The 22,906-nt window shown below is 34.2% G+C and overlaps 1 protein-coding gene across 2 annotated transcripts in view; it reads left to right on the forward strand.

Annotated features, from left to right (window-relative positions):
* Positions 1–20,814, forward strand: part of LOC112043312 (uncharacterized) — an 86,088-nt gene extending 65,274 nt beyond the window's left edge. For both annotated transcript variants that reach the window (XM_024078653.2, XM_024078654.2), the window contains one exon: positions 14,496–20,814. In XM_024078653.2, coding sequence (XP_023934421.1) covers positions 14,929–16,650 — 1,722 coding nt within the window. In that variant the 5' untranslated portion in view covers positions 14,496–14,928 and the 3' untranslated portion in view covers positions 16,651–20,814. The remainder of the gene's footprint in view (positions 1–14,495) is intronic.
* The last annotated feature ends 2,092 nt before the right edge of the window (positions 20,815–22,906 follow it).

Consider the following 22,906-nt stretch of genomic DNA (forward strand, 5'->3'; position numbering starts at 1 on the left):
TACACGATCTACAAAGGTATAAATATTGATCTAAATGAAAAACCAAATGCAACTAATTGGACACACTTAATTGTACAAGGATTCTATTTTGATCATAATAACTTCATAAATTATTAAAAATAAAATCGATTACTGTAAGATAGATGGTCTTTAGCATATACGTAGGTAGAAATATTTATGACGATAGGTAGGCCTGTGTAAATTATACAGTTTCATAGAAGGAACATTACTTTAATGTATATCATCAACGTTAATAAACTATGCGTTCGAAATCATACGGAGCATCAACTTTTTTCTACTTTCCATAAATGCGCCTATTATCATAGTCATAAACCTTTTACAAATTTCCTTACTGATAATGAAAATGGATCCAAAATTAGTAGTTTAATCTAAATTACTTTACCTATATACTTACACAAGGAGTCGCATCACAGAATACATTGGTTGCATGCAAAAAGCGGTTTGCTATTTTAAATATTAGTACAGAATAAACACACTATTTAGAGAAAAGCAAAATATTGCTGCGGCTTCCATGTTCGATTGAAACATTCTGTGGGTGTCACCAAGCATCCAACACCGTATTTAAGGCATAATTTGCTGATGGGGTATGCAGTTTGTTCCTATAAGGCCGGCTAGCTTCGACACCATCACGGAATATGCAAATGATGCTAAACTGCCGCGTTACGAAATATAACCGACCGATAGACGAGATAATACCTATAAATAAGGACAAACTCTAATGGCGAAATACACTGATGGTGTGAGATCACGACTTGGAAATTATTAGACGATGCATTTTCATCGCAAAAGTAGGTACTCGTACTGTATTAGATTAGTTATTATGATCGTATAAAATAATGGACCGTGTTGCCTTCGTACGGGTATTAACGAAGTTTAGTGAACGTTTATAACAAAAGGCTGAAATTGTCGTTTTCAAAATTATGTAATGCAAATATGTACCCGTATATCTTATTAACTATTGTGCAACAAAAATATTTGAATACAGCTAAATTAACTCTTGCAACTATTAAAAAGTTAATTACGTATATTCGTATCTATGAAGTCGTTTGGAGTGTATAATAATTGTCCTAGACGCGCTCTTAGACTCTAGTGTGCAGACATCCACACGAGATTTACGAGTATTGTAATTATAACTAACAAATACATAATCTTTAAAGAAACTGATATGAACACTATAAACATGCCGGGATTCTTTTAAGCGAATCTGATGAATCTAAATCTGCGATGTCACTATCCAAAATCAATACTTAATTTCTGTGTTCTAAAAATGTAAAGGTATAAAATATTGATAATTATGTATATTGGTATTAAATAAACATCAAAATTAGATCATCTGTTTATCATCGTTGTATTCTCGTATGTCTAGTTTTTAGCAGTGATGGACAGTGTAATACCCGACCACAGTGAAACCAAAAGGAAGGGTAATGATTTTGTGCTGTGTAAGTATGCATCCCCCACACCACAAAGCGCAAGCGCTGGTCGACTCCCCACCAGGTGGACTGACGACATCTAGCAAGTTGCAGGTATTCGCTGGATGCAGGCGGCTCAGTATCGTGAAGTTTGGAAATCCCTGTGTGAAATTTCCTGCAGTGTACGTCCATCACGTCGGCTGACATGATTATGATGATGATGAAGTATGCATATATGTATGTATGCGGTTGTGTTCTACCGTGCCGCTTAAACTACTGAACTGATTTTTATGCAGAGTTTTACAATACTGTTTCCTGCCGCATGTCTAACTTTATTGCTATTTTTAGAAGTGTTAACAGTTCCCCTACACTATTATTATTGACTGGTAGACTTTGTAGGTTATTAGAGTTCCATTACTACCACCTGGTCATTTAATTTTTAGAGTAGGTACTTCTAGGGAGTTACTGTAAAAGTTGTAAATTAAATATTAAATCATGCATATTCAAATTACTGTGAAAAGTAGCATCTTACTACTTTTTCTTTTACGTTACAGAAGGTAATTAATCATAGTCTGCTATAATTATTATCTCCATTAGTTGGTAGATACAGAGCAAGATATCACGTGTACCTATAATCACACGACACGCTTGTTACCCGCCTGTCATTGCTTAATGTATTCATAATTTTTATTAGGTGTCTGAGTATGCTAAACTTACTTCCTGAACTGTATGGTCCAACTACTTTGTCCAGAATTTTTTTATTGCTCTGATTTTTAATCGTCAAGCCAGTTTTTTTTTCTCCTTGCATGTACAACATACTTACTCGTACAATTCTTGAGAAATATATTTAAAACGTTAAATGCGTTTTAAACAATTTAAATCCTTTTATGGTCATATTGCTATAAAAAAACACATATCACGTTATGAAAATCGTTATCATCTCATTAAAACATGAAACGGCTACCGGCTTTCGTATACGTTGTGCGATCTTATTTTCTTACTGATATTTTCAATTAATATTTAATAAGTATTTAGTCTACTACCAGTAGCGATCCGCAATACGCTTTAATTTTTTATTTTAGGCGTATTAAATGGCTTTTTGATTTTCACGGTAATGTTTAACATTTCTACAGTTTTACATGACTAACGTAATGTGAAGTAGAAGTCATAAAAATAGGTTGACGGTTAATCGAGAAATAAAATATTGATCTGAGGGCCTAGTGGCAGTTTGATACTGTTACTATCGCGTTAACGTAAACGCGAATTTCTAAGGAATTGAAACAGCAGTGGTGGCACTACAGCACAACTGTTTAAATTCCATATAAATTCGCGTTTACGTCAACGCGATAGTAACAGTATGAAAATATTGAAAACTCCCACTAGGCACACTGAGAACTCGGGATTTCTCAAACAACACAAGCGCAATTTCGAGGATAACATTACTCACAACTTTGACTTGCATTTTAATATTGTAACAGCAATGATAGACAATTATTATAATGTTATGTATTCTACATCTCAGCTGTCAATACTTCGTAACGATTTGCTTCTGTATTTTTTTTTGCTTAGCGTTGAATCACTTTCATTATATAACTATCAATTAGTTGTTTCTATTATAACAAATAAACTCTCATCAAGCTTGTCACAGCGTCTTCTTTAATACCTATTCTTTATTTGATCGTGTCAAGTCATCAATAATGTGATAATCGGATTTTTTTCTCTTGGCCATTGAATATACGATTTGTCCAATGACTGTAAATTGTAATTGACTGGTAAAGTGAATTTTGAATGGCTATTGAAAAGTTTTAGTTATAATATTTGATATTTTGATTGTTGAATATGCTTATTGTGTTATTGTAATCGATGTTTTTAAGATCTTTGTTCAGATTATATTTTTGTTTTCACGTGTACTTAGGAACAAACTTTTTCGGTTTGGCACTTAGTAGCTACAGTGTATGTTTGGTTATAATTTTAAATAGCCTATAACCAAATCAAGGAATGGCTCATTCCATCAAATGCAAAAGTAAAATCTAATCTGAAAGAGTAGTAAAATTATTATTTATGAATAGTGTGATGATTGATTGAGATGCACTCTTAAGGATTTTTATTTTGTGTATGACATCGAACAGTCATACTCGTAATTTCAAATGTGTATGTATTAAATCATCCCAGTTTCTCCGCTGTCCAAACATTCATCTAAGCAAATACATCCCACGCTTTCGCATCACTTGAAATGTTCAAAACTTGACTTGTATTTTTAAACTGTAAAGAATGCAATTAAATTATTTCAATATTTATTCTGTGTAGCCTGTGACCCAAAATTGTGAACATAGTATCTTCGTTAGTAACTAACTAAAAATTCAGTAGTTACTAACTAAAAATAAACAGGTGTGTCTAGTACCTAAAATAAACTACTAAATTAAAAACTTACCGTAATTATTACCTTCTACGGAAGCCTTAGATGTAAATGACATGAGCTTTTTATTAACTAGCTTTTGTTCACGATTTCGTTCGACCGATCGATAAAAAGTCGATCGGTGAAACCAATCGACTTTTAAGTGGGTAGCAGTTATCGGATATTTTGCACTGAATTAAATTTTATGTCTGGCGCCCACAGCTTAGCATGCGTGATATTTATTTTATTTTGAATAACTTTTTTTTCTTTACGTTCGGTTTCAATGATACAAGCCATAAATACATGATGTTTGTTGCCTTAAGCTATGCTATGTTTAGTCTAACTACAACTGTGAAAATCGCTTGAAAATCCTTTCTGGAGATTTGGCGATTATACACCAGGTTCCTAGTGTTTTCATCATGGATTTAATGACAGCAAACTTTATTTTTTTATATCTTAATAATTTCCTTATATCTTGAATAATATAACAGTAACTGAGATTAAATAAATTAAACCATACTTTTATACAACAACTTACTTTTTTCTTCAAACTGCAAAATAAAAAAAATATTATATTGTATTTTGAACAAAGATAATAAATTTGATGAAAAATATAAGCTATTTCTATAAATAATAATAGAATATCACTTAAGTGGAAGAGTGACGGTTACGATGTTTTTATTAGCAAGAAAGCTTTTAAATTGAGTTTTCAGTTTAGTACATACTCGCGTATATTTTAACACAGTACCAGTATCATAAAACTAAATACATGAACAAAATGATTATCGTAAGTGTCATTATTTATAGGACATTTTGTATGCGTTGCATAACGTTGACAATCTATGATATAATAAACATCTATAAAGCCGCACGTCACCCAGTAAGTGATCTAAAGTAAGCAGAGTAGCGTGTCAACTTCGTGCAAGTCACAAGTGAAACTCTAAAAACTTATGAAAACCTTCATACACATTACCGTATCCGATTTCAAGTCGATATTCGGAGGAGTACGCTGAATAACAGTGATTAAACGCTTTAAACAGTGAAGGTAGGTTCACACGAAACAAGAGCAAACCGGATCCAAATCGGGGGAGCGTTTTCTGTAACTGGAGCAGCCGGCCGGCTCGAATATCGCCCCTTATGTCGATAATAAGATTTTCTTTAACACCGCAATACCGCAGTTTCTCTTTTTTGCGAGTGCACCTGCGATGTAGGACAATCTTGACTTATTTCGACACAGCATCGTGATTGATGCTTATCAGGCAAATCATATTTTAAAGCACTTTGACGCGTTCCTCGTTCGATGTAATTTGTTTCAATGTCTATCGCTGCTTTTGTAGCGTTGGGTTTAAAGAAAGTAACTGCATTTTATTTTATAATAAATAGTAGGTATTTTTTGATCAAGAAGAATTTAGGTCTTACTTACAAATTTTCAAATGGCGGCAATAACATACGTACATTATTTCATCACGTATTACAAGTGTAGGTGGGCGGTAGTAAACACTTAACATCTAGGTGATCCTCCATTGCTATAATTAAAATAATAATGTAATTTTAATATAAAACCGATTATCGTAATCTAGATTTGTGATCGCATAAGTTAAGATTACCATAATCCATGGGATAATTTAAATTTTCTTTAGTCATCTACTTGATGATAATGGTTTGTTATATTTTGTATAGGTTTGTTAAAAGTAGGTAATTATGCAATGTAACTAATCTAAAAATGTCAACCTTCAATTCTTTAGCACTTTAGAATACATTCATAACTAACAAGCCTCCTTAGGGGTGACTGCGTTTCCTTTAAACCACAACTTCTACGGATATTGCAAAATAAAGGTTAAAGATCAGGAAAGAAATAACCTGACAAAGTAGTTATGTAGGTGCATGTAATAATAGCCAGCACATAAATATCAAAAGGATATTTCTACACTCGTAGTAAGCACGGTATTCATTTATGTAGATACATACAGTGTACACTGCGCAGTCATTGAATGCCAGCAGACAAGCCGCTAGCCGCGTGGGAAACTCGAGCAGCTATACTGTTAACGTACTCTACCATATTTTACGTCAGATTCGACGCACTCCAGTTACCGAACGAACGCGTAAGTAATCTACTCTATTAGCCACGATTCGATTGTACATCCTTGCAAATTTATCGCCTAGAGCCTCGGGCTACTCTCACATTTAAATGGATAAATGATACGCAAAGGTTAGTGCCCTAATTAGATACTTACGTACCGAATATTCAAATCTTGCTCTAGTTACACGCAGCATTTCTGTGTATACGGATTGACTGTTGAGCAGTTAGGCCGACTACTGTTCGTTTACCGAGTTCTGAAGTATCACAGAGTTCTTTTTGACTGTGTAAGTATATCACTCGCTAAACAAGAGCGAAATTAAACTTTATAAACAATGTAATCTTTTCTACCACATTTAATGAACAGTGTGTTTTGTTATAGATATTACTGGAAGACAGCCAGAGTATCAAAAATTCTTTTATTTCTTTTGAAAGTCAAAGACGATTTGTAGAGACTATACTACGTAGGCAGCTTCTGTTGAAGTATTGAGAAGAGCCGGAATATCAATTGTTATAAAGTAATTAATATTGTATAAAAGCTGGTAATTTAAAAGATGAAAAAGAAATGGCGTTTGATGATTTGTCAAATAGTTAGTTGTAGCTTAAATTGAACTTTTTAAAAAGAAAAGACGAATTTAGAAGACAGTGATGAAATAATGAAAATTATAAGTAATAAAAACTATTAATCAGTTATACTTATGTTTTATATTCCCAACGTAGCTATGCAAAGATTTACATTCCTACATGATAAATATACTGGACCACATATTGCGAAATTAAAGTAGGTATCGTTTCTTTAACTGATTTCAAAAGATATCGATTTCGATAAGTTGGTCTTACAAAAAAACCTTATAACATAGCAGGTATCTATAAAAATATTAAGAATGAGGACGAGCAAAATTGATTCGACTTAAAAGTCTCATTAGTTCCATCGGGTATCTTATTTGTCGAGTTCTTCACTTTTGTTCATTACATTTTTATTGGAATATCGAGAATCGAAGGCAACTACCCAATTTCACTTTTACTGTTATTGAACTTAAAATTGTTAAGAATTTGACACCGAATCATATGAAACACGGGTACGAGAAAGATCAAAGTTTGGCACGCAAACGATCTTCTTCACTGAAATGTCAGAGGTGAGCCAATCATCCGACTGGCTGACTGCGAATGACGTGATGACGACCCGGTATGCGCTAACGTTATTTTTTGTTCAACGAACACTTTTTTATGGATCAATCAACACGAATTTTCTACTTTAAATATAGAGCGCTAAGAATTTATAACACATAAATTCTTTATAGCTTACGATATTAGTATTTCACGTAGTTTACCGCTAGTAAAATCAATATTTCCCGCATTCGCAATTGGTGCTTAATAACTCAAATAAGCGCAAGTAGACTGCGAGTTACATAAATTACAATGACAACTGAAAATTTAGTTGCCAATCACGAGCGTCGTGCACCTGCGCGTTGTACGTCGTCCCGTTTTCGAAAACGAACAGAGTTCCGAGTCGGTGACATGTCTATGTAAGAGCACCAATTAAAAGCGTAGCATTGTCGTCGAGCTCGTATCGCGGTAGGAAATCGTACGGCGGGAGACCACGACCGCGCGCAGGCGACGCTATCGTTCCCATCGAGATTATACCATTAATTGTAGCTTATTTTTGCAGTAAATAAACACAATACAATTTGTAGACATCATTCGATCGAGGGAAGATAAATTGGAACATTGTACGTCCTATTGAGGTCATTCGGCTCCATGTTAATTAAGATAACGAGATACCCAGCACTCCTAAATTACCAATAGTTAGTCAAGTATTTTGTTTATAGTGTGATTGCAAGATAAGTTATTGCGGACTGGATTGTCAGAGTTGTAGTTGAAACGCACAAGACACGCCGGAGTCATGTTACTCGTTTACGGTTTCGATTACGATTAACAGCACGCATAAAGTGATACAGTGAAATAGATTTATGTTTTTTTACATAAATTTTATTAGTTTTAACGGAATTGGAAAATAATTTAGAAATTAAATCTTACCTGTGTGTAATAACGGTAAAATATTGTTTCCTTCCGAACCAGTAGTTAGTAGTTGGTATACTTTAATTAAAAGAATATGAATTTATTAATGACAAAGATACTTGTAGGTAGTTTGGAGCTGACGGCCTCCGTGGCGCAGTGGTATACGCAGTGGACTTACAAGACGGAGGTCCTGGGTTCGATGATCTGCTGGGGCGGTGGTAGACTTCGGCCGTAGCTAGTTACCAACCTACCGACAAAGACGTACCGTCAAGCGATTTAGCGTTCCGGTACGATGTCGTGTAGAAGCCGAAAAGGTTGTAGATTTTCATCCTCCTCCTAACAAAGTTTGCATCATCACTTACCATCAGGTGAGATTGTAGTCAAGGGCTAACTTGTAAAGAATAAAAAAAAAATGGATCTGCTTTAGATCAGTCTTTGACTGCGATCTCACCTAATGTTTTTTTCTTTCAATTTGTTTTGGGCCCAGCTAAAAGTAAAATTGCTTATGATAAGTCTTTATATCCATTAAATCTGTGTTATATCGATTAATGTCTGTCAAACCAAAAAAAGATACATCTATTTTTAACTGTTTTGCTTAATAAAGGTCAAGTGGAAGTAAATAGCTTGGCACCGGCTATTTTGTTTGTGTCGCTCTTTGTGTTTGTTTTATATTTTTAAATCGTCTATCAAGCTCTTCGCAGATGACTACCTCCATGAAACATGACTTCGTGTTACCAAACGAAATGTGAAGGACATCAGTAAAAATAACATAATGTTGAGTTAGGCTATATTTATGTACCTGCTTTTGTTGTTTGTATTTGTTTAGATGGATTTGTATTTTGTTTATTAACATTTTGTTTATTTGTGATTTTATTTTCATTGACAAGTAAGCTATTGTTACTCGATGTCAAATGAAAACCCAGTGACGTAGTGACGTAGGTGTAGATCCTGGTCGTATAGAAGTATACCAAGAAAAAGTACAATCTTGTCAACCCATACCTTAATATCCTCCCAGATTGCGAAATAGCTTGGCTGTGACGCAAAATAAACTGCTTGGTTATGACGCAAAAGAAGTTAATTAAATTAAACAAAAATAAACAAATGTAATAAAATCTGCAAAATGCGTGTAAGAAATATCCCACTCGTTATATTTTTGTGTAAGTTCATATAGACACCGAGACAAGATTATCTTAGGTATCTACTTATAGTAATAATAAACCCACGAAACTTAATCACACTTGCTTTGTACAAATCTACATTTGGAATTTTCTAGACTTATGAATGGCGTTCGTACCTATTTTAGTCGGCCCAGGAGTCAAACTTAGTGTCTCGTGATCCGAATCAGCATTGGCTAACTTGCCTTATTAATTTCTTAAATTAATTACGAAAATAATTAAAATAAATTAACATTTTAAATTTCTTTGTTATATCCGTTTCATAATATATATATGCATATAATTAGCGGCGGCTAAAATCGTAAAATGTAAACGAGGGTTATAACGATTATGGTGATATTTTCATCGATTGTGGCATAACGATTGTGTCGTGATCCAATTGCTTGTGTCGGAGGACGGAGCGCTGGCGGCGGCGGGCGCTGTGCGGTGCGGTGGCGCAACGAGAGCTGCTCGTTAACCCACATCACTGTGAACAAATTATTACTCTGTGTGGACGATCTTAGCCACCCGTTGATACACCTTCCATGTTTACGTGCATCCTAAACGTTGTTCTATTATATAAATAAGTAAAGACCATTTTATTCGCTAAAAACAAAGCTGTAAATAACATCACTGTACATAAGTTTTTTACTCTATATGGACGATCTTAGCCTCCCGTTGATATACCTTTTACGTTTATGTGCAGGTACCCTAAATGTTGTCGTATTAAATAAATAAGCAAAGAACATTTATTCGCTAAAAACAAAGCTGTAACTCACATCACTGTAAACAAATTTATTACTCTGTGTAGACGATCTTAGCCTCCCGTTAATAGACCTTTTACGTTTATGTGGATGTAGTGTCGGTTCGAATCCAGACGGGCTATGCACCTCCAACTTCTCAGTTGTGTGCATTTAAAGAAAGTAAATATCATGACTCACGTGTCTCATATTGTGAAGGAAAAACATCGTGAGGAAACCTGCATACCTGAGAATTTTCTCAATTTTCTGCGTCTGTGAAGTCTGCTAACACCAAGCGAAAGGAGACTCGAGCTCAGCAGTGAGCCGAATATGGGTTGATAATGATGATGACCCTAAATATTGTCTTAAAAAATAAATAAGTAAAGATTCGCTTTAAAAAAGCTGTAACATACATCACAATATTACTCTGTGTGGACGATCTTAGCCGCCCGTGGATACTCTTGTCCACGTTTATAAACATGTACTCGAGACCCTATTAATAAATAAGCATTTGAACAAAAAGCTAATCCTTGAAACGGCGGGTATTGTGAGAATAACTGGAGTTAATCTGGAGCGCTGACATTTAGTTGCTAAAGAGCACTGCAACAGGAGGCGATTTTTTAAGTGTTTTTTTTTTCAAGAATTTTAATAGAAAAACCGATAAATCCAAGCTATAACATCACCCAGATCTGAAAGAAAAGCTTCTACGCACGTTTCATTCCTAGAGACACTATGCTTCTATGTTATGCACGGCTTAAGATGGCACGGCGTACATCCTTTCTTTTTAAGAGTTACAGACAGACATGCTGTCATTAGGGTAGGGTACATTACATTGAAATAAATTTATTTTCTTTCTTCTTTCAACTCTTCAACTTCGCATCAAAATGAGGTGAAACGTAGAGTATTGGATGACGTTGTCGCTTGGATTTCTCAAATTTTCACGGATAATAGCCAGAAATTCCAGTCTATAATTTATGTCGCTATTTTCATTTCCATTAAAAATCAATAAATCCAAGCGAAAACGCCATCCAAGACAAGACAAACTGTGTTTCTTCCCGTAACCGGGAGCTACCTTAGCGGATGTTGACTCTTTACAATGCTCTGTTTTAAAGTTTATAAGAAGTAATGTTATTTTTACTGTCATATTTTATTTCCCTCTCTATTCTGCAGGCAATTATTTTAAGAAAAAAATGTATTTTAAATTCTGCTATAAATATATCTGTGGTTTATAAGTATTGAATAGTGTAAATAGTGGCAATTACTTGAATAGATGTTAATGATACATACCAAGAGTTACCACTAATGTATCTAAATACTAATATGTATGCGTTTTCCCATAATTGTATCCGTATATCGCTGTAATAGGTTTTGTAGTTGATATGATACACAATCTGAAACTTTTACATTCAAGTTACGTATAAAAGTAACTTATAAGTAATCTAACTCCAGCAGTTAAGCAAATTACTGTAATAAGCTTATAATATTTTTGTAACACTGACGCAATGACGCAAACTATTGATTAAATTTAGAATTTTACGATCCTAAGTCGCAGGTTACTTGCCAAAGTAAATAGACTAATTTATTATCCCCTAGTACATAAAACTTAATTCACTTCTAACTATGTAGCAAGCTTAGATGATAACAAAAATATATTAGGTAGGTATTAGTAGTAAATTGACGTTGCCGCAACATCAGTGATAATAATTAACCGTGGATAGTAATTTCATATAGTAAAGAGCAGGAGGTCAAATGATAAATAATAATATATTCCACCGCCGCGCCGGCTCTCATAAGTATGACAAATTTTAATTGAAATATTATGTATTTATACTTAAAAAGTTGCAGAAGTTACAAACTAAACTAATGATCATTTTTTATAGCCTTCTCTTTCTTTCTATAATAAAAGTTGACAAAACAAGAAGAGCTCATTATGTGCTTCATAATTAACAACCCATAATCGGCTCATTGTTGAGCACGAGTCTCTTCTCAGAATGAGAGGGGTAGGCATAGAACACCACGCTGGCCTAATGCGGATTGGCAGACTTTACACACGCAACGAATTGAGCAAATTCTTAGGTATGCAGGTTTCCTCGCGATGTTTTTCCTTCACCGTTTGAGATACGTGATATTTAATTCTTAAAATGCACATTACTGAAAAGTTGGAAGTGCATGCCCCGGACCGGCTTCATATACACTAGGCTATCACGTCACATTTTGCTTTAGTGTCAAGATATTTTTTTAAACGCGTGACATGCTAGTATGACTTTTATATCAGAAATTATTTTCTCCAACGCTGTTACCTTTGGATCATATCTACGTCGTATTCAGCATTTAATCGAAAACAATCTGGTCATTATTGGTTTTTAGAGTTTTATGGTAAACCATTATTTTAGAAGCTACGATGCTTCAGAGAGATACACAGACTTGCCAAACTTATAATACCTCTTTCTATGTCGGGGATTAATAAATGAAAAAAGATTGGTCAAGCTCTTTATCAAAATGTCTACAATTTTCGATTCGTAGCACCCAAATAGTAAAATCACGTAAAAGTATTTATAGATCAGAAAAAGACTAGACGTACCGTAAGATTTTTTGTACAAAATCTGCAAAGTATAAATATCAATAATCTATATAGGTATGTTTATATACTTCTTTCTTAGAAACATAACATGTTATAGTTGTATCAGTTAACAGATGAAATATTATACGATGTGTTTCGGTCGGCCAGCTTGCTCCAATTCGTCGTGTCGTTTGACATACCTTTCTCATTTTACGTGTAATAATACGCAAAATGAAAACACCGAATTATTTTACAAAGCAAAGTTATTTACTTAATGAAAACCGTTTTATTATATGGTACCATTAGGTTTCCTATTAAGTAAATAAATGATATTCCATATACATTATACGAGACGAATAATTTAAAATAAATATTGTTACTTTTACTACACTCATATTTTTAGATGATGTAGATATTTAGATGACTCTTGTTTTTATTTTTATTTAATAAGGATATACGTTTTTTTTAAATGCATTTTAAGACGGTGCTGCGTTTATGAGCGTCAATTTTTAGTAGGTATTGAAAGATAATACTTCGCTCAATAGAAATTATAAAATAGAAATGTAAGTTATTTTTCGACTCAAGTTACGTAAGAAGGTTAACACTCAGTCGCTACGAGGAAAAGTCAAACGTAGTGAAGAATGTAACGAATTCTTAGATAACAATAATTAGAATAACAAACCGCAGCGTGTGTTCGTTTTATTCAACTCATTCTAATAAAGTTATATGGCTAACATTTCTTTTTATATTTTGAAAGATCTGGAGACAGTTTCTATTTTTTTTTATAATTTACAAGCGCTTGACTAAAATCTCATCTGATGGTAAGTGATGATGCAATCTAAGGAGATTTTTTTTTACAAAAACCTCAATTGGCCCGGCCGGAAATTGAACCCAAGACCTCCGTCTTTTAAATGCACCGCGCTACGCGCCTCCGTGTTCCTTTTCATGGTCGAATTTCGTTTCATTTTTTACAAAATTTTATATTATTTATTTACCTTTGAAAAATGTATTATCATGAAATGTTTAAGTTACACAAGAAACAAAAAGCAAAAATTTATTTTGAAAAACAAAACAGTTTCGAGGTCAGTTTTCTAAAAAGAATTTCACCTGAGGGCTTAATACATTTTGTTTTGTGCAGGCAATTTAAAAATAAATAGGCTTAGATATCTAAATCAATTAATAAGCCGTGGCGGTCGTGTTTTAGATCCTGCACAGAACCAGGGCGAGCAAGTCACGAAGCGCGCCTACCAGCGAACAGGCGTCACCTCACTGGCGGTCTAACTCGTAGTCTCCATTTTAAAAGAAATATAGAAAATAAACAAAAATACTTTTTTCAAATGCTACGTATCTCTGAGTACAACGAGTAACGAACAAACTTTTGTGTTCTAAATTAAATATAACTTTTTTATTGAGAAAGAATACAATAAGGAACTTAAGCTAACTTATCCTAATAACTATACAAATCATGCCCACGTGGAATGGTGGCAAGAATACTAGCTGCATTTCCGCGCTGGACAGCCAGGCTGATCCTTTGCGCAAAAAATGAGCCAGCCCTTCTGTCACCAGTCGAGGCAACAAGCCGCGGTGAAATGGTACGGAAAAATTTTTTGGCACTGCGACTCCATGGCCCAAGGGTCTCCACGGCAAAAGGTACAAATATGAAACTCTCTATCAGAGAGGCATACTTGAGCCACTTACCGGTTTCAGCTTTTTCTGCTGCGGCTCCCGGTCTTGATTCTGTCTCCCTGATATGACACGGTGCTAATGTGTCGACGCATGTAGCGTCCCACATTAGGGCCCGCCCCATTTTCCAGGGAACCAGCGTCAATCCATCAGGTCTCTTACCATCATCCCGACTGATTCCTAAACGGCTCGATTAGCGCAGGAATATTTATGGTGGCAAGAGCCCTTTTTATTATGTCATTAAGAGAGCCATGCCGAAATAGCCTACCGCCACTTCTTTGGCATGAAAGCCCGTGGATTCAAAATATAACTTAAATCAAATCGCACTTATTTAATTTATTTTAAATATGTTTCGAAATAAGTACTTTATCGTATAGCCATAGTGTGTTATGTTTCATTATCATAATAGTAACATACATTTTTTTCTTTTATTTCAGATCTTAAGGAAGACCATCTTCGTGCGGTTCAGTCACCATCTTAATTATATAATGGAATATAGCAATGCTCACCGTGCAGTAAATGTAAAGAACTAAGTTCCTTCGTAAGCAACGCACAGCATTGGGGTGAATAATGGGAAAAAGGAACGCTCGGATCAGATTTGCACAGTATTCGATCGGTCCGCCTATCAGTTTGGATACGCTGGGCACTTCCGAATAGCGCCAAGCTCCCCACACTATCAGTTACCGACGCTCAAGCGACAGCCAATAAAAGTACAAGTCATACCGGGTTATAAAAGTAACTCATTTTTACTTAGATTTACTTACTTTAGTACAAAAATAATTGAACACGGCTCAGGATTGTTTGATGTGACTGTATCGATAGAGCCATTGCCGAGTCGTCGTCCTCGGTTGAGTTATATAAACGGTAGTCATGACGGCCACTGCACCAGAGTTGTCAAAGTCGGATTTTTTTGAATTCGTGACCTCAAATGAAGTAACAGACGCACAGTATAAACAGCAAATGCGATCTGTCAATGTGTTCATGGAATCACCTGATTCGAGATCGAACCCCTTGCTGTCGGAAGAACCTAAGGAACAGAACAATAATAGTTTGATAAGTGTTACCGGCGCACAGTCATCCACTACAAACAGTATGACTGCCGCCACTAGCTCCAATCCGTTGCAAAGTTTCGATTCTATTTGGAACGTCGACCGAGATAGAGATCGGATAGAGTCGGCTATGTTAGAAGATCTCAACAAATATTACTGGAGTCAAGACAACGAAATGAGCACACATTCCTGCACTGATACTACTATTTCGAATAAATTAATAAGTAATAACACAGACGGACAAATTTATACACTAACAGTTCTAAACCAAGACATAAATGAAACGAACACCAATCGCTATTGGGTGAAAGAAGAAGATGTTTCCATGTCTAGTCCGACAGATATGGAACAAAATCCATCCTTAGACCTTGAAACTATATTGAATATGAACGGTTTTCCTAACGATTTCAGTCAAGACTCACTCAACACGTTACCTAAAGTAGAAAATTTCAATTACGAAGATGGAGACTCAGAAAACCCGAGCACGGAACTCAGTACAAGCAATTTAGTTAAAATAGAACCTTTCGCCTATGATGAAAATGAATATCAGAGCAATGATAAAAAAGACGAGTCTACACATAGTCCAATTATTGTCACACCTACCATGTTGGAAGTCGAATATAATAACAACAACAACGATTGGAAACTATCAGATCAAAACACTGAATCAAATGAATCTTTATTACGGAGCGCTTTGCAAGGAAAAGCCTTTGTTAGGTATAGTACAATGCTCAAAAACGCTGTAAGTAAATTGGACGCTGAGACAGAACTAAAAAGGGTCATCATAAACAATAACAATAAAGCTGATGTACCGTCAATGTACCAGGATAGTAAGGACACAGATAATGAGTTGCTAATGGCAATAGGTCCACCAAACGGCAATGTTAATATATCAATACTACTAGAAGAGCCTACTGCCACTGTCGTAACTAACTGCGAAAATCCAACTTCAACTCAAAGCGTGGATGACATAATACTATCTCAGCTAGATTCCAGTTATCCAGATGATTACGAAAAGTTGAAACGGATAGCAACAGAATTAGGAGAATCAGTTCAACCTTTCTGTACTGTGGAGCCAATAGATCCCATTCGCAGTATATACAATATTCACCACGTCAACGGTGAGCTGGTTACTATGATCCCTGCCAGTGAAGGTCAGCTACCACACCTACAAATCGTAACCGCTTCACCTACGGTTTCGAGTACGAAAGTTGGTAAAAAGCATAGACGACCACCTAGCAAAACTTCGCCGCCAACATCTCAAACACCTTCAGGGACAGCAGTCCAGCCCGCAACATCTACATCGAACGGTGTTAGGAAAGAGAGATCCTTACATTATTGTTCGATTTGTTCGAAGGGTTTCAAGGATAAGTACTCAGTAAACGTGCACGTGAGGACGCATACCGGCGAGAAGCCCTTCACGTGTTCCTTGTGTGGCAAGAGTTTCAGACAAAAGGCTCACCTCGCGAAGCATTATCAGACTCACATAGCACAGAAGACCGCAGCCGCGAACGGTGCCTCCAAACCCACCAAACAGAGGTAACCGCTCTTATCCAAATCCCCGTTCACATTCATAGTCAAAAATTGAACTGAATGACTGAGAGCGAGTGTATTTTATAATCTAATACATAAAGGCTGAAATATCACAGAAGAATTTGGTAAGGTGCTAAATAAATTAGTAATTTAGACAGTTAAGGAAAGTGTAAAAGAGAATGTGTCAGAAAATTCTCGACCGTTATCATGCTTGTTAATTTGTATGTAACTCCGCCCGTTACCGATTATATTTAGCTTTAGCTAGTTTTAGCTATAAACAGGTACAATTAAGTGTTTTAATTATGAAATTATTCAAACTCTTCCATTCTTCATAATTAGTCATGTCAAATACACACATCACAAAATGTCTTAGTAATGTCTATATATAATATGCTATGACAATGTATACGACAGTTTAAATCTTTACAAACTAATCATACAATATACATGTAATTTTAGTAAGCACGTTTGCATTGAAGATTCTTATAGAATTAGTTATTCCTTTTCTCATTGAGCTTTGTTAAAAAGCACGTCACGTCACTACTGTAGAGTTACAACCATTTTTTGTATGACAGATCGGCAACATTAGCTATGTAGTAATCAGATAAATGACCAACAATGATGAACAAATTTAGGATTATCAATAGTTTGGCCGCACTGTAATTTCTCGCGCGGCGCGGCCAAACTTTCTAAAAAATAATAAAAACAAAACAGAGTAAAAGAACGAGCATTCAGTACCAACTATCTTTCACCGCTCGACTATCGTATCTACGTATATATACTGTTTGCTACCAGTTTCGTATTTTTTTCTAATGAAGACATGACTCTCGAGATTAATTTTTTAAATTTGACAACTAAAAGACTATTTTCAATTAATGATTATAATATAATGGTTTAGAATTTTTAATATTTATATACGATTATGATCCTTTTTGTGTTTATTAGCACTAGGGTCCCCTATACATTTACCGTAATAAGTACTACTATCTAATCGACTATTGCATGGTTCACTATATTGAAGAGACCGGTGAAGACAAACTCGCTCTTAAAATTTAATCTTTCGCCTGATATTGGGAGAGGCCTGATTGCACCCAGATTGCTATAAATTTCAAATACGAGTACCTACTTCTAATAGCTGTGTTTAAAATGGAGCTCCCTTTCTCATCGAACAAATTGGCCTTTCTTTGTTCCTTTCTTATATTATTTACTGCACCGCGCCCTACTGTGTATCAGTACCTATTATAACTAAAAGAAATACTTGAATGCCAAGACTAAACTTTAAAATCATATCTAGGAATTAATTTCACTCATTTTTTTTTACATTATCAGATTCCAATTAATAATAAAATAATAAATTTTTAATAGCTGCTCAATATAATAAAAAAACAACTTTCTCAATACTTACAAATACTTATTTCTAATTAATTTCCTACCAATGATAATATTATAAAATTCATTTTATTAATAGTTCATTAGAAGATTACGAAGCATATTAAACTTAAGAAAATAAAATAAAATTGATCTGAACGACCTCTTTAGCAGGAAATGTTTTATAATAGGTATCGAATCGTGACACAGCCTTAATTGTGTATCGGCGTGGCGTCAAACGTAGCCTTATCATATTACCCAGATTTGTTATTTAATTATAATGTTCTATTTTTCTATCTATCTAGGTATCTCTCTCTTTAGTAGCAACGCATTGAAATAAAAATTCTTTTAAAATATTTGTAAAACCTGTAGGTACTCAAGCTATTGGAATTCGTTTTATCTAAAAATCTTAAGTTTCTGAATTGTTTTGTTTAGCAATAAAAAGAGATATTGGGTTAATTTGGCGGCCACTGTCGTTTAGGTGTAGCTGGCGTCGCGGAAACTGAATATTGGGCCTCGTACGATATTAGAGCATTTAAACTTATTAATATTTTATGAATTAATTTGTGATGATTTTTAATAAATTTATATTTATGTTCAGTCACAATAATGTTCAAAAATAAACTACTCGTAATAAATAGAGAAAATACATTTTCTATATAATACATATAATACTCAGATACATCTACCTAAGTACCGACACTTTTTAATATCACTTCAAGTGCTAAAATAGAATGATACTCATACTTAAACCTAAGGCATTAAGCATGCTAATACGTAAATCAGTCTGTTGCTCTTGCCAAGAACGTTTGTATTATAATTTTACGTACTTATGTTTAGTTACTGAACACTGCCTGTAAAAGTTTCTATATGACTGAAAGACTAAAAACAACAAAATAATGTAAGATTTATATTAAGAAGTACCTAATACTGTTTAATTACGTAATGAATATACATGATACATACATGTATACCTATACTCGTATTATAAATATAATATTGTTTTTAAAACTGTTTAAATAAATGAGATTATTATTTTAAAATAATCATGTCTACTAAGAGTTCGTTCGACTACTTAAAAAGACTCTTGTACATTGTAAAAGGGTTTACCACTAATAAACAAAATATTTTTTTAATGAAAAGTTTTAAATGGAAATTGATTCCTTAAATTACGTACGTTACGTAATACACTTTGAGAAATTATTGATGAGACTTGTGAGTGCTTGTAATTGTCTTGTTTACATTATGACATAAAATAGTTTTAAGAACTTTAGGAAATTCCTTTAACAATACTCATTATTTTGTAAATATATGTAACAGATTGAAGACGAAAACCAATTTGTGGCGTAAATTTATTCTCTTGTATCTCATTAGATGGTATTTGAAATGTTAGCGAATTTATAGATATTATATTGTAAGCATTAAGAAACTTTTGAGAGATTTACCAATTAGATTTAAGAAACTATGGCTACCTTAATATAATGTTATGCGGTTGCATAAATGGTTGTTAATATATTCATGTAATATATTAAATTATGTTGGTTTTATGAGTAGGTGTCTATACTTATTCAAAATGGATTTTTTTTCAATTTGATCGATTATTAATGCATTTGTTCCTGAGTTGATTATTAGATTTTATTAATAATTTCTTTGTTATAAGAATTCTATTATTAATTGATGTAAGAATAATTTAATTTTGTGTAGAAATTTAGATATGAGGACGTCGTGGAGGTCTAATGATATCGTTTCCGAGAGTTTCTCAGAGGGATGATCTAGCACCTTGTAAATATAATTATTTATTTGGAATTTTCATTTTGCTCAATACGTGGATCGCAAAATTTACACTACCAACGTCCACCTTATCGTTAAACTGAAGCCGTCCTGTACAATACTTTTATTATTTATTTATAGAATTACGAATAAGACGAAAATGGAAAAATGAAAAGGTAATTTTATTTTGATTAACCCGAGCTGTGATTTTTGCTAATGTATGTCTATTGATACAGTTGCAGTTTGCGAGATTATGCAGTAAGTTGTTCGATAAACTTTATGTAGAGTGTCCCTGTGTTGCTAAACGGTGATCTAATCAGCGCGGCTGTAAAAACGTGATACGATTGTGTTATTGATGCTAAATTGGACATGACATTTGCTAAAATTCGCAGAACATTATATATTTTTTGCCAACAATATATCAAAGTTTTGTAATACAGGGCCTACATCGATCAATAAAAACAAATGTTTCTACTACGGCAGTTGAAGCGGTTAATGGTTTCACTGAAACGTACAACTTCTTCAACTACCAACTGTTTCGGTGGTACGGCTTGAATATACACTGTACAAAAGTGTGATCGTCTTCCAAATGCACAATTTCTTTAATCATATACATCTTTTGCATTATACTACTATGTCTTTTGTATTAAATTACTGAATTGTTATTCATAATAGTAATTTAAAAAAATATCTACAGATAAACAACTTATTACGCATACTAATAATAATTCACAATTTAATATACATTACATACGTTATTCTCATATTCTGAGACTATATTTTGATATCTTATTTGTATACGTAAATAAAAACACTTATACTAAATTCAAAATAGCTGAAATGCAAAAGATATTATGATATTAAACATGTCTAATTGTCCTCTTGATCTGGTCTTATCAATATCATCTAGGCACATTGTATAAACGAATTATGTAGCTACCATAATTTTTACACATTTACACATTGTAATAAATTTCTTATATTTTTTACTTTCCTACTTAAGTTTGCTAATAAAATGTTTTTATAATATGAATAATATTCACCTTTTATTTATTTCATTTAAGATGCAACGCCTTCGCAACCTAGGTTTGAGACTAAATCATTTATTAAGCAAGTAATTACTTATTTACACATATCTACTTATATAAAAAAGTGTTTTCCCTAAAATTTTTCATAACTTAAAGTGACAACATGATTTGCTTACGAAAACTTACTCCTCGAGTCTCATATATACCTAACAAAAAAAATAGACATGATAATTAAAAAAAAATACAACCAGCTTCAAAATATTAATGTACCCACGAAACTAAAAAGTTAGAAATAACATTATAATATTTTCTACCTATTGATCTAGGAGGTGCCAAGCCAGTAAGTGCGTTACTATACTAATAATATAAAGAGGTAAAGTTTGTGGTATTGTAGGGGGTAATCTCTGGATCTACTGAATCGATTGAGAAAATTCTTTTACCACTTAAAAGCCACATTATTTGTGAGGGTTATTTTATATCCTCGTTTTCTCACGGAAACGGGAACAACGCGGGTGAAACCACGGGACGTCGGCTAGTATTTTAAAGTATTATTATAGATGTTCTGTTTCGATAAAGAGTGCTGTTTGATTATTATCAACCCATATTCGGCTCACTGTTGTGCTCTCGGAATGAGAGAGGTTGGGGTAATAGTCCACTGCGGGCCCAATGAGGATTGGCAGACTTCACACAAGTATGCAGGTTTTCTTATGATGTTTTTTGACGTTAAACACGTGATATTTAATTTCTTAAAATGCACACAATTGAAAAGTTGGAGGCATGCCCCGGAGCGGAGTCGAACCTACACCCTCCGGAATAGGAAGCAGAAGTCATATCCACTGTGCTATCATTTTGTGCTGCTTATGATTACGGAATTTAGTGTAAGTAACGCATCCTTTGGACCATTTTAATTACTTACCGTGAAACTTGCAGATTTTTGAACTTAATCAGTTACTTTTATTACAAACCTTATAACATGTAGGCCGACTTAACAAAACGTCAAAAAACTGACAAGCGTTTAACTGTAGTAAAAAAAAAACACAAAGTAACCAAGATTGTTGGGAGTTCTTATCTTGACATTTAAGCCAACCGGAACTCTGTTATTTACAGACGGACCTCCGCCATAAGACACATAAGTGTAGGTACCGTTGATCAAACACGTTTTTCCCCGACATTTTCTATAGATAGGCAATTGTCTAGACTCTAGGTACTCTAACTACATAGCTATTTCTCGGTTAGTTTATTGCTTCTAAGTATTAATCATACAATATTCGGATCTAAGTATAAGTCTATTAAATAACTGGTTTGGATAATAACTGGTCAGTGGTTAAACACGAATGAGGTAGTTTGTCGTGCCAATATAAAAACACATTCTTAACGTATTTACGGTACACTAAACCATATTGTATTGATTAGAAATAAAGGTAACAGATCTTAAAGAACCATATCTAGTGTCCTCCTGACAACTATATTCCATCGGTATTCCGTTGGTAAGTCTTCAGGTAGGTTTCGAATCATGAGGTCCTGAGTTCGAATCCTGGGTCATGAAACACCTACTGAGCTTTTCTTTCATCACAGATACTTTCAGTGTGTTTTTTAGCCTGGAAGTTACACCCCCGTACCTCGGAGAGCTCGTTGAGCGGCCGGTTCCAGTTATTATCATTTACATGTAAGAGTAGCCGTTTCTTTAACACTAGCGAACGCCCGCGACTTCATTCGCCCTTAGACCTCTTTAATCCAGCCCTTACAGTAGTATCGCTGTAAAAATGGAGTAAATTCTCCCGTTTTCCGAACATTTCCCTTCACTGCTCTGCTTCTATTGATCGTAGCGTGATAAAACTATACTATAACTACTATGCTATAACTTGCCCAGGAGTATGAAGAATAATTCTACCAAGTTTCGTTAAAATCCGTTGAGAAGTTTTTGTTTCTATAACGAACATACAGATGGGCAAAAATTTTACTGATTGCATTATTGGCATCAGTATCGGTCACTAATAACCCCCTGATAGTTATTCTGGAATATATTTCATGTACAGAATTGACCTCTCTACAGATTTATTATAATTTTAAGTATAGATTTGCGCAGATTTCTCATGTTAA

The sequence above is a fragment of the Bicyclus anynana genome, chromosome 4, assembly GCF_947172395.1.
Source record: "Bicyclus anynana chromosome 4, ilBicAnyn1.1, whole genome shotgun sequence".
Taxonomy (NCBI): Eukaryota; Metazoa; Arthropoda; class Insecta; order Lepidoptera; family Nymphalidae; genus Bicyclus; species Bicyclus anynana.